This window comes from Equus przewalskii, chromosome 2 (genome assembly GCF_037783145.1).
Source record: "Equus przewalskii isolate Varuska chromosome 2, EquPr2, whole genome shotgun sequence".
Lineage (NCBI taxonomy): Eukaryota > Metazoa > Chordata > Mammalia > Perissodactyla > Equidae > Equus > Equus przewalskii.
In genome coordinates, this window is record NC_091832.1 from 56,998,213 (window position 1) to 57,011,550 (window position 13,338).

The 13,338-nt window shown below is 41.1% G+C and overlaps 2 protein-coding genes across 8 annotated transcripts in view; one reads left to right on the forward strand and one right to left on the reverse strand.

Annotated features, from left to right (window-relative positions):
- NUGGC (nuclear GTPase, germinal center associated) overlaps positions 1 to 4,582 on the reverse strand; it is a 54,314-nt gene extending 49,732 nt beyond the window's left edge. For 2 of the 6 annotated variants that reach the window (XM_070611353.1, XM_070611349.1), the window contains exons 1-2: positions 4,362 to 4,582; positions 445 to 477 (exon numbers count right to left, since the gene is read on the reverse strand). The gene's annotated coding sequence lies outside the window, so the exon portion shown is untranslated. Of the gene's footprint in view, positions 1 to 444; positions 4,118 to 4,361 lie in introns of those variants that run through there. The other 4 variants (XM_070611351.1, XM_070611350.1, XM_008519289.2 and 1 more) reach the window with 4 other exon arrangements.
- The window catches only part of ELP3 (elongator acetyltransferase complex subunit 3), a 95,527-nt gene continuing 86,683 nt past the window's right edge, over positions 4,495 to 13,338 (forward strand). Inside the window, exons 1-3 of one of the 2 annotated variants that reach the window (XM_008519287.2) lie at positions 4,495 to 4,742; positions 7,895 to 7,994; positions 10,697 to 10,835. In XM_008519287.2, coding sequence (XP_008517509.1) covers positions 4,724 to 4,742; positions 7,895 to 7,994; positions 10,697 to 10,835 — 258 coding nt within the window. In that variant the 5' untranslated portion in view covers positions 4,495 to 4,723. The remainder of the gene's footprint in view (positions 4,743 to 7,894; positions 7,995 to 10,696; positions 10,836 to 13,338) is intronic. The other variant, XM_070611355.1, reaches the window with a different exon arrangement.

The window sequence follows — 13,338 nt, forward strand, 5'->3', positions numbered from 1 at the left end:
GGTTTACAGGTTTGGATCCCAGGCACAGACCTACATACTACTCATCAAGCCATGCTGTGGCAGCATCCCACATACAAAATAGAGGAAGATTGGCACTGATATTAGCTCAGGGACAATCTTTCCCAAGCAAAAAGAGGAAGATTGGCAACAGATGTTAGCTCAGGGCCAGTCTTCCTCACACAAAAAAAAGGAAAGAAAAAGGACATTAGATAAAAACTAAGAAAATCTGAATAAAGTATAGCTTTTAGTTAATAATAATGTTATAAATATTGGTCCATTAATTATAACAAATGTACCATATTAATGTAAGATAAAAGAGGAAATTGAGTGTGGGTTATATGAAGATTCTCTGTGTTATCTTCTCAATTTTTCTGTAAATCTAAAGTCTATTTTTTTTAATCAACCATAAGTTACAGCATACATAACATAACAGAAACAACTTACCAGATACTACTTTTTCCGTTTGGCTCCAGGAGTCTGCAAAGGAGATGGTGGCAGTTTCTTTGCCTTGGTGTAGATACGTGGAAACAGCTGAGCTATATAGCCCTTCGTGGCCAGTCACAAACCCACATTTACACAAGCAGAAGTGAAACTGATTTGCCATCAGAGGGCTATTTATGACAATCTCCTCCCTCAGAAATTGACTTGTTCCATTTTCGCTCTTTTATTTAAACTTTACTTGTATGTAAACTGGGGATCTTACATCCTTCTCTGCCTTATTCCTACAAGCAGGCAGATATTGGTCATTTTTCCTCTCCAAAGAGATTGCATCATCCACCCTACAGCATCCTTTTTTTGAGGGTGAAAGTTATTCAGATGCATCTGACTTATTTGAGCAGATAGGAAAAACTCCCCAGTGCCAAAAGAGACAAAGCTGGTTCTCACATCCCCCAACACAAGACAACTGGGAGAGATGGATGATATGAGATGGTGAAGATAAACGACTCTTGATACACAGTCTTGAAATTCACCCCAAACCAAACAACATTGGATTGTTTGTACAAATGAGGGTCATAAAGTTTAAATAACTCTTTCTGGAAATTAAATTTTACATCTATATTTTTTAGAAAAACTAATCTTTTTGAATCGCTGTCCAGGAGAGAAGAAAGTAGAACATACTCCATTTTGCTGTGTCTGGCGACCCATTAATCACATCAAGTACAGGTAAAAACCTATTTTTTTAGCCTTCAGCTTCAGGTAGTGTTTGACCTTCAAAGACAGGCTCCGTCATTACAAGGACAAGCCTCAGTAACTGTAGGTATGTTTTTAGTCTAAAGTGGGGATCCAGAAAGCAAAGAGGTCAAAAAGCACTGAAGATAAATATTTAGAGTGTGACCTTAAAAATTGCTTTGAACTTTTGGCAAGATGGTGTGCCTCATCCATCAGAAAACCATAGAAATACCAACATAAAGTTCAAAACAAGAAAATCAGAGTGAATGTCATCATTAGTGTTGGGTCTTCTACTTACCTCGCTGGGCAAAATCACACCTTAAACTTATATTCATGTCCCACGTGCTTAGCTCTCCCTCTACTGGCTGTTTCTTTACTTCAACAGTTAACTATATTCTTAGTCAGAGATAATACTTAAGTACCCAAAAACTAAAATTAACTCTGATCATTTTTAAAGCTGCCTGGGTTCTTTATGGTGGTCTTTGACACTCTTTGGATACCTGAATGTAGGTCTGTTGGAAGTCTGGACAAACTACCAGGCTGAATTTTCACTGAACTCACTGAAGAAACTGCAGCAATTGAAAGAGAACTTCCACAGAGCCCCAGCATCACACGCAACCACCTATCAGAATCTACACTGACATGTTCTGCTTTCCAGCCTGTTAATGAATGAACTGTCCATGCGCCCAGCCAAAGCTAATCCCTTCTCTTGTCCACCAGATTCCATCCCTTTTCTCCAGCTGCAGGACTAGATAGAGTACTTTCCTCTCTTCTCTTAATTCATCTAATTTTCACTCTCCACTGGACTATTCTCATCGGCATACACACTTGCTGTTAATTATCCCGTTTTAACAAACAAACACTCCCTTTGACCCCAGTTACCCTGCCAGCTACTACCCCATTTCTCTGTATTTCTTCGTGGCAAAACTCCTCAAAAGAGTTGTCTAAACTCACCGTCTCAAAATTCTCACCTCTCAGTCTATCATAAATCTACTCTAGTCAGGCCATCACTTCTACCATTCCATAAAACTCTCCTTGTCAAAGGCCCCAACGATCCTAGTCAATTTCAACACTCATCTTACTCGACCCATCAACAGCATTTGACCCATTGGATCAGTCCCTCCTCCTTAACACACTTTCTTCTCTTGACTTCCAGGTACACACACTCTCTTAGTTTTCTTCCTACCTTGTCAGCCTCCTTTGTTGGTACTCCTTTTCTCCCCATCCTGCTAATAACAGAAGGCCCCAAAGCTTAGTCTTTGGTCTCTTCTCTTTCTTTTCCACATTCACCTTATTTCATAGCTTTACATTTCACCTACATGCCTATAACTCTCGATTGGTATCTCCAGTCCCAACTTTCTTCATGTCTTAGGCATGCCAAACATATGTCCAGACGGACCCCCTCACAACCCCACTCCGCTTACAGTCTCCTCCATTTCAGCAAACAGCAACTACGTGTTTCCAGTCCCTTGATCCAAAAGCTTCAGTGTCACCCTTGATCTTGATGTCTCTTTTTCTCTCATATCCCACACCTGACCTGTCAGGAAGTCTTACTGACATCCCCAAAATATATTCAGAATCTGAACACTTCTCACCACCTCCACTGCTTACTACCCAGATTTGAGTCTAAATCATCTCTGGCCTCGATCAGTGGTTCCCAAACTTTGCTACACACTAGAACCACCCAAGGATCTTTAGAAAATACTAATGTCTAGCTCCCATCCCTTGACATTTTGATTTAATTGGTATGGGGTGGGACCTGAGCACCGGATTTTTCACTACTCTCTAGGTGATTCTAAAGTGCATCCAAGTTTGAGAACTACCAGTATAGGTAGGATATAACCACCTAACTGATCTCCCGGCTTCTGTCCTTCGCCCCCTATAGGGCCTATAGTCTATTCTAAACACAGCAAAAAGAGATACTTTAAAATTAGAAATCAGATCATATCTCTGCTAAAAACTCTCCAATGGCTCCCCAAGTCACTTAGAGTAAAAGCCAAAGCTTTATGATGGCCGACTAGGTCTCATAGGAGCTGCACTGTGTCCCACCCCATCACCTTTCTGACCTCTAGTACACTTCCCCTCACTCACTGCTCCATTGACACCGGCCTCCTTACTTTCCTTTAACACACCAGGCATCCTCTTGTCCTGGGATCTTTGTGCTAACTGTTCCCTCTACCTGAAACACTCTTCCCCCAGATACCTGCCTACCAAGTATTAACTCAAGTATCACATTCCCAGTAAGGCCTATCCTAAGCCCTGTTTAAAATTTACAGCTGTCCTACCCACCTCGATCTTTCTCTTGTGTGAGGTAAAAGAGGGATGAGGTGGATGACAGTGCCCTCAGGTAAGGAAGAGCGGGGGGAGAGAACAGATTTGGAGTAAAAACTGAGTTCTGTTTTGCACATGTTAAGTTCAAGATGCATATTAGACGCCCAGATCTAACAAGATATCAAACAGGGGAGAAGTTGGGGCTGGACTATAAAAATGGGAGGAGATAGACGGTATTTAAAGCTATGGTGCTCTGGGGACAACCCTGAAAGACAGGGCTGAGAAGTGACGCCTCTGGTCCACCAATACCTTGAGGTGAGGTAGACGAGGAGTTCACCAGAGACTGAGAAAAAGTAGAAGAGAAATCAAGAGAGTGTGGAGGGTCCTAAGAAGAAAGACTTTCAAGGAAGCTAACTCATGTCAGTTAGTACTAGGATGACAAGGACAGGTAACTACCACTGAATTCGGCCTGAGGAAGGCAGAAAAGCTGACCGGGGCAGTTTCAGTATCGTGGTGGGGTCAAAGACTTGGAGTTACGTCAATTCTGGTGGGAAGTGAGGAACTGGAAACAGCATGTTTTCCTGGCTTTATGTAATGAGAGGGGTTCTTAATTTCTGGTCCATGAACAACGGAGATCATAGATGGGTTATCCCAAGTCCTGCCTCCAACCTCTGCCAAACTTCGTGCGTGTGCGCGTTTTTCTGGAGAGACCTCCGTAGCTTTCACGATGGCCATCGACGATGCGTGCCATTCGTCGGAGACCACGGTGACCACTGGCGTCAAAGCCTGCACCTCTCACTGTTACTCGATGCTGCCGGTCTCTCCCGGGCTCTGACTGGGACTAGCGGGCTCTCCTCCCGCGATCTCCCGCTCCCCTTCCCGCCTAGCCCCGTGACGTGACGCCCCCTGGGCTCCTATACCCTGTACTCTCTCATGTAGGCTTCCTGGCGCAGTCTCTGTACATAAGCTTTGTCCTGTCGCTATACCGTCCAGGTCGAGCATTCTAAGGCCCAGCTGCCATTGCATTCAGACGCTCCCACTCTACAGCCCTTCGACCCCCGGCAGGATCGCCTCCGCCACGGCTTTCCTCCTCCTGCGGCTCCGCGACCGGCCGCTGGGGGGCGGGCGGACCTTGGCGCTCGCCGTTTTCTGGGAACAGCTTTACGATACACTGACCGTCCTTTTACGACAGGCCGGGGTTGCTTTGTGGCTGTCAACTTTCCCCGTGGTCTGAGTCGGTAGCTACATTATCTGTGGAGACGGCTGCTGCGACAGCTGAGCGATGAGGCAGAAGCGGAAAGGTGCGAAAGGGAGGGAGAGGCAGAGGGGGAAGGGGAGTAGTAGGGAAGGGGCCAACATCTGGAAGGTCAGATGCTGAACCCAGTTTTTCCCGCGGAATCCGCTGCCTGGTCCAGTCGCCCCGCCGCCTGGGGTCAGCCTGTCTGTTGGCTCCCTGCCTTCTCGTTTTACCTATTGTGGTTTTTAAACCAACCTACCCTTGCTCTTCCTCTTTGGCAGTCACTTGATGTCTTTTGCGTAAGTGGCAGGAAAAGCTTTATTCCAGGGTATGCCCTCCAAGTAGCTAACGTGGTCGGTCGATTTAACGCGTTCTCGGATTGTAGTTTGCTAAGATTTGTTTTAGGACACATTTCACGTTTTTTTTTTTTAAAATCCTAAGTTAAGAAAGAAGAAAGACCCTAAAGTATTGTTGGATTCTATGGGACAATTATTCAGTTATTCTCATTTGTATTACCTCCTAAGTTAGAATGCAGCAATTCCATCTTTAGCTTTTCGACGGGATGGAGTCAGATTTCTAGTGTTTTTTCACAGGTTCTAATCTTATCTCTGTGCACTCATTTGAGCAGTGGGCCTAATAATAATGATGGTTATGATAATAATAGCTACTATTTATTGAGCCTTTGCTATTAATTCTGGAGTCGATATCATCTCCATTTTACAGATGGAGAAACTGAGGTTCAAAGAGTTAAGTTGCTTTCCCAGCCCAAAATTATACTTAGGAAGTGGAACTGGTTGGTCAGGCTGTCTCTGTGAACCCAAAAACCATAAAATTAAAAATAAATCTGTCCTTAATCAGTATGCCTTTTGGCATAAACTGCAATTTCTTGGAGCAACAGCTGCAAGTGTCATTCAGTTCTCTTGTGGCATCAAACTCTACATGCCTCAAATTAATTTGTCTTCTTCCTCTAACTTGCTCCACCTCAGTCTGTCAGGCCAGACAGCTTTACACTTTTAATTTCATCTATCACCAAACCTTGTTAGTTCTTACTTAGAAATCACCTCTTGAAATAGTTTATTTCTCATCATTCCAGCCACCATTCTCCTAACCTGCCTTCATCAGTAACTAATATTTGAATAGTACTTTGGCTTTCATATACATTACTTCAGTTGATTCTTACAGTGGTCTTATGAGATGTGTATGTATTTTGCCAATTATGCAGGCAAGGAAATGGGAGGTCAGAATTCATTGATCTTCCCATTATCACGCATCCTGTAGGAGTTGGGAGCTAGGGAGAGGAGCCTATTATCCAACTTTTTTACTATAAATCTTGTGGGGATTTTTTTACAATGTTGCCTTTCAAGAGGCTTTTACTTAGTATCCAGATAGTATGTATTTTTTTCATCTTCTGAATCATTTTTTGTATCCTCATTTTCTTTAGTGTATTTTGTGTACTAATTTTCTTAAATAACTAATTTCATCTTTTTACTCCCAAACTTGAGAATATGTAGTTCTCCACTGTCTCTTGCATTTCATTTAAATCCGTTTGCCTAGTGGCTGATGTACCCTGTAATCTATTCTTTACTGAGCCATGTTAGAAGCCCTGTATTCTAGTTAGATGACACACCTTCGTACAGCAATAGGTAATTCCTCTTTCCAACATTGTTTCTTCTGGATTGTACTCTGTTTTGCTTGGTCAAATCCTGCCCTTTTCTTTAAAGACCCCTGTGCCGTTTCCTCCACGATGCCTTTCCTTACTAGTTTACTTCTCCAGTTAATTCTTAAGACAAGTGGTTTTTAAATCTTTATCTATTCTGTTTTTATCACCTGAGTCCCCTTTTCCCCTCCAAATAAATTCTTATGCAGAACCTCAATATATAAATAGATGAAAGCCAAGCTGTTTGGTTGAAATGGAGAAAGAGACCCTCTTTAGCCTTCCTCTTTCTCTCCCCCTCCCCCTTCCTCTTCCACCACCATCGCCAGCCCTACCCCTGTTACATGGCCCCCGAGGTGCCTTTGTGGAGCTCTGAAGTGCTGAGTTACATGGTTTGAAAAGCGTTTAGCCTTTAGTTATAGGTGAACATTTTTTTCTCTCAGATTGCTTTGTATGTGTTAACCTTGCCTCATTAAATTGGAGGCGGCTTGGTACAGTGAAAAAAGCATGGAAGTTGTGGAGAAAAGACCTGGATTTGAGTCTTAACTATACCGTTTACAATGGCATCTTAACTTGCCTTAATTTTTCACATCTGTAAAGTGGGATAACAATACCTAACTTCCAGTCTTGTTGTGAGGTTTCAAATGAGATGAAGTAAATGAAAGGGCTCCATAACTGCCAGGCCTTTCTCATCTGTGCTTCTCTCTGATGACTTCGTTATTTTTGTACCCCAGCTTTCTTTACAGGCAGGAAGCATGCTTGCTAGCAGCTCCCAAGCTGAAATCTCAGCTTTTCTCACTGGAGAGAGACTGGGGTTTTTTTGCCTTGAGGAAAAGAGCTCAGATTGGCCTGACTTGGATAGGTGCCCATCCTTGAACCAGTCAACTGTAATTGGGGGGATGAGATCATGTAAGAGCATGTCAGCTTCTGCTGTTGCCTTTGAGATGAGCAGGGGAGCCTCAGTTGCCAGGAGAAGGTCATGATGGTGGACAGACTATACTGTATCTTAGAGGTTAAGATCCTTAGACAAGTATAGAGCCCATGTCCTTTGTGTTACAAAGTAATACTGCATTGCTTTGTAGTACTGCTTCTGCAGATACCTGGATTTGAGTTTCAGCTTCACCCCTTGGTAGCATTTTTATGGGACAGGCAAATATGCTGTTCTGTCTATTTTACACCATTCTGAGAATCAGATGAAATAATGCATCTAAATGTAATTACAAAACTGGAGATAAAGGGAAGCTATTTTAACTACTTTGGTGCTTTCCTATGTGATTAGGTTCTTTCTCCTGTTTGTCTCTGTTCTTTTCTGTATCTATCATTTTCTTGCTGCATGTGCTTCTAAAGTGAGCTCTTCCCATATGTAAGTGAAGCCAGGTTTGTTTAAGTTAAAGATACAAAAGATAGGATCAAATTGTAAACAATGGAGATTGAATGTCTTGTGAACTTGAGCTATTCATTTGGCATGGTTGGAATGATTTTGGAAGGAAAACTGCTAATATATACAAAAATCTTTACTGAATAATGTGATTTTTTTACATTGTTAAACATTGTCTTTCCAGGAGATCTCAGCCCTGCTGAGCTAATGATGCTGACCATAGGAGATGTTATTAAACAACTAATTGAAGCACACGAACAGGGGAAAGACATCGATCTAAACAAGTAAGTGGATCTATAAAAAAGAAGGTAATCTTGTTCTTAGGTAGTAGATCTCTTTTATGAAATTATTAAATACTGCTTGTTTTCTATCTCATATTTTATTTTTCAGTTGAAAATTTTGCTTTCTGCCCTGTCACTCATTTATGGCAAAGTTGTCTCATAGACTAATAATAGTGATAACTTCTAACATTTCTTGGGCACTTACTATATTCCAGTCATTGTTACTAGGGCATTATATGTACTAGCTCAGTTGATCTTCTCAAAAGCTGTATGAGGTAGGTGCCTGTATCACCTGTAATCTGAAACAGAGAGAGGTTAAATAATTTGTTCAAGAGTAAATAACTGGGAATCGGCAGAGCTGGGATTTGGAATTAGGTCGTCTGTCTCCAGAGCCCACGTTCTCACCTTCTGAGCCACATCACTTCACATCTTTCTTGTCTTCCCTGCTGTCTCAGAGGAAGCAGTAGCTCTCTGCCAGGAAAACCCTCCCTGTGGGGCCTTTGGTCTAATCCAACCCTTACCTCCTTCAGAACCCCTTCGCCGTGTTCATCCGCTTCTCCACAGGCAGGTTCAGCTTGGACTTTGCTACACCCTCAAATGAGAGTGGTCTTTGCTCTCTGCATCTCTTTTTTTCACTGCGTGTTCATTATATAGATCTGCTCTAGTGAAAAGCTTCTCTCCCCCTCCCAGGTCAGCAATGATCTAATCACTGCACGCATGACCTTTTTTTTAGACCATTTTCTGTTACTTGAGATACTACAGTATTTGACGCCTTCCTTGGAACATTGTGCTTAATAAACTTTTGCTACAAGAATAAGTAACTATCCTTTTTTTGACTATGAAGACATTGTGTTTTACTGATTTTTCTACCATTTCTTTAACAATTTTATTCTGTCTTTGTTGGCTATACTGCTAATTATACCAATCTTTTATTTCTAGTGAACATTTCAACATCTTGTATATTTTTGTTTTTTCTCTTTAGTTTAGCACATCTAAAGCTAAAGCTAGCATCTTCTTTAAAACCAGCCCCTACTTGGATGTCCTCTTTGCTTAATTGTGTTAACCCTCTTCCAGGCTTGAAACTCTAGTGTCATCTTTGAATCTTTTCCCTTAGGTCCAATGAGAATCTAAATTTTGCCTACTCTTTCTTCATTATGACTCTCACTTTCATTTCCATTGCTAACTCTCTATTCCATCCCTTTTTAAAGTCTAGACTACTGAAATAGTTTATACTTTCAGTCCCTATTAATCTCTTGATGAATTAATTTCCTCTTATCTTTTATCATTGTCATTTCCCTGTGCAGAAACTTTAGGCGTGTCCCCAGAGCTTAAGGAATTAAATGCAGATTCCTCAGCCTATTATGTAAGCCCTCTCGATCTGGCTTCATCTTACTTTTCCAACTTTTTAAACTTCTCTACGTTGAAAATCTGCTTTCTGTCAAGTTGGTGTACCCATATTTCTTAAAATATGTGCATTCCTGTGTTTGAGTCTTCCCGTAAGCCAGCCTGTCTATACTCAGTGTTGTCTTCGTGTTTTCGTCGTCTGTGAAGCCTACTCTTTTTTTTCTGTGCCCATTTTTCGTGAAGGTCTCCTCAGCACACACTGAGTTCCTCTGGAACTCTGGAAGCATTCATTGTTATGTGTGTGTTTTATCACATATATTTTTATCAGTCAGATGTGCATGCCTGTCTGCAAACACAGAGCATGAAATGACTATGCCTTATACCTCCTGACATACCAAGTAGTTAGGTAGTCTCTTGTACATGTCGGGTACTCAGTTAACATTTATAGAAAATGATGCAAACACCCCACGATATTTCTAAATGGATTAAAATGAGACGTTAAGATGACTCTTAGGGTTTGGCTAACAGCCAAGAAAAGAAAAGCTGGTAAAATTATAGAGAAAAGCAAGGAATTATTAGTCGGGATAAAGATTACTTCTGGGGGTTAGGGATAGAGTTACAATCAGGAAGCAGCAAACAGATCTTCTGAAGTACACATTATATTCTCTTTCTTGGAGTGTGGTTTCACGACTGGTTGCTTTACAATTGTTAAAGTACATTTATATATTCTGTCCTCTGTTTTTTATGTATATAATATTTAGTATTAGAAGAAGTTTTAAAATGCTTTAAAAAATATATACTTTATTTCCTATTTGCTTCTGCATAGCTTTCCTTTGAATTGTTCTTTTCTTTGTTTGTTTGCTTGTTTGGTCTAAGATAGTAGTTCACAATCAGGCATGATTTTTCCCCCACAGGAGACATTTTTGGGTGTTACTATAGTAAGAAGGGGGCTGGTGGGTAAAGGCCAATGATGCTGCTTAGCATCCTACAGTGTACTGAACAGTCCCCCCAATACAATTAATCTGATCCCAAGTGCAGTAGTGCTGAGGTTGAGAAAAGGGTAGAATCCTTTGAAGCTGAAGCACTGTTTTGAATGATGCCTACATTGTGTCACTATCCTGGGCCCTTCCCTGTTAGATATAATTTTCTTTCTGGTACTCCAGGGTGAGAAGAGGAAGTCATACATTCATGAATTTTGTTCTTCTATTTCTCTGATATTCACAGATGGTAAAGCCATGATTGTCATCTGGTGAAAGCATAGGGGAGTGACAGGAGTTGATGGTGTTATTTGTAGGTCATCCTTTTGGTAGCTTGTCCTTGGAATATTGTGATCTTGATAATACTAGATGCTTTACTTTCAGGGTGAAAACCAAGACAGCTGCCAAATATGGCCTTTCAGCACAGCCTCGCCTGGTGGATATCATTGCTGCAGTCCCACCTCAGTATCGAAAGGTCTTGGTCCCCAAGTTAAAGGCAAAACCTATCAGAACTGCCAGTGGGGTGAGTGATTCGATCCATGAAATATTGATTGTGTATCTGTTGTCCCAGAAATCCCTGCCTCCGTGCAACACCCAGTTAGTAAGGTGGAGGTGGGCGATTCAGACTAATAAAATCCGTATGTTATGATATGTGCTGGAGTGGAGATATGTGCAGAATGATAGGAGGCATAGAGAGGGAAAAAATATGTTGTGCTTAAAGGAGTACATGATGTTTTGGTGTCTTTAAAGGTATAGATTGAGGCTTGGTGACTATCACAGTATGATAAATATTATTGGCCATCTTAAGCCAGTATCTTAAGGCTTTCAATATAATTGATACTTATAAAAGATAGTTTTAAAAGGTAGTTAATGGTGCAGAGCCGTTCTATATATGGTAATTGTGAGACAATTGACACAATAGGGAGCATTATGAGAGTCCAGAGGACAGAGATGTCCCTGCAGTTAAAGGGACGAGGGAAAGCCCAGTTGAAAGCATGGAACTTTGCTTAACTTATGAATGGTGCTCCTATAAGCAGAGAAGAACAGGCTCAAGGAGTGGTGGGAGCAAGGGCACAGGGAGCTAAGGCACAAAGGTAGAGATGATGGAAGAGGTGTGGGTGTGCAGGGAGCAGTACGTACAGCAGGCTGACTGGACTTGATCAGTCGTTTGGGAAAGCCTCAGGACGTTGGGTTGAACAGTTAGTTTTGGATCAGCTTGTAAAAGATCTTCAATGTCCCATAAAGAAGGTGGACAATAGGAAACTGGTAAAGATTTTTAGAGGGGGAGTGATATGAACAAAATAGATTTTTTCAAATTAATTTGGATACAAGATATAAGGTAGCTTGGAGACAAAAAGAGCAGTTAGGATACTCTTGGTTTGACCTAGGTATGAAGGGTTAAGAGCCTGAATTAGGGTAGGGGCTCCAGGAAAAAAGGATGAGTGTGAGAGCTAGGGTTTGGATCCTCTTAAAACGTGGTTCCCAGAATAAATTCTGTGTTCTTAATGTGATTTAAGTTGTTCAGTCTGTTAAATGGATGGAGATGTTATACTTCTAATAATTGCAGCTTATGTTCCCTTGTTTGGTAGTCATATCTCCTGGATCGTATTGCGTTTGTGGCTAATTAAACCCCAGAACTTTTGCATACAGTGTACTACCAGTCCTGGTCTTGTCTCCTTTGTGTTTAAGTGTTTTTGTTTTGTTTGTTTGGTTGGTTGTACCTAGTGTAACAGGCTCTTTAAGAAAAACTAATAGTTTCAGACCCTTCATTTCCTGTTTTTCCCCCTAAAGCAACCACTTTTAACTCTTTGCTGATTTCTCGGCATTTACTTCCATATCTCTAAATAACATGCTGTATAGATAAGTCTTGAATTTTTAGTTTTAGGCATTATGTAAGAGCTTGCCACTATGGAAGACAAAGATTTAGCAACCTTTCGACCTGACCAATACACCTGGCTTCCATGACAACCAACTTCTCCTCCTACCTCAGATCATTTCTTTTCTTTCTTTTGAGGGCTATTCTTGTTCTGCTTGCCTCTAAAAGTTGATTTCTGTTTTTTGTGGTCCCAGGCCCACTATTTTTAGTACTGTATGTGCTTTCTCTGGTGATCTCATCCATTGATGTTTTTAAGTACTGCCATATACTGACTCCCAGCTCCGATCTCTCCCTGAGCTTCAGGCTCATGTCAAATTGCCTGTTAGACATCTCTCCTTTGACTGCCTGTACACTCTTAAGTATAACATAACCAAAACTAACCTCAGACTTGCTCGTTTGTATTTCTTGTCCATCTTAGTTCATGGTGCTCTCATCCACTCAGTTTCCAAAAGATGTGAAGTGCATTGTGCATTCCTACCATCGCTGGTAGGAATGTTTTGGCCTTTATTTCTTCTTTAGATTACTTGTCATTTGTTAGTCTATTAAAAATATCAGAAGTACACAGCTGATTGTCATTCCTTATCTGCTGTTTATTCTCAATGCTTTTCTTCCTGCTGTTACTCTGGTGTGATTTGTTTTTACTTTTTTATAGAGCAGTTTTAGGTTTACAGAAAAATTGAGCAGAAAGTACAGAGAGTTCCCATTACTTCCTTTCCCCTCCCTGGGTTGCCCTATTATTAATACCTTGCATTGGTTTGATACATTTGTTATAATTGATGAACCCATATTGCTGTGTTATTATTAACTGAAGCCTATAGCTTGCATTAGGGTCACTCATAGTGTTGTACACTCCATGGGTTTTACCAAATGCGTAATGTCATGTATCCACCTTTACAGTATCATATAGAGTAGTTCACTGCCCTAAAACTCCCCTATTCATCCTTTCCTCTGCTCCAAACCTCTGCCAACCACTGATCTATTTACTGTCTCCATAGTTTTGCCTTTCCAGAATGTCATTTAGTTGGAATCCAGCAGTATATAGCCTCTTCTTGCTTCTTTCTCTTAGCAATGTGCATTTAAGGTTGCACTGTGTCTTTTTAGTGGCTTGATAGCTCATTTTTTCTTAGTGCTTAATAATATCCCATTGTCT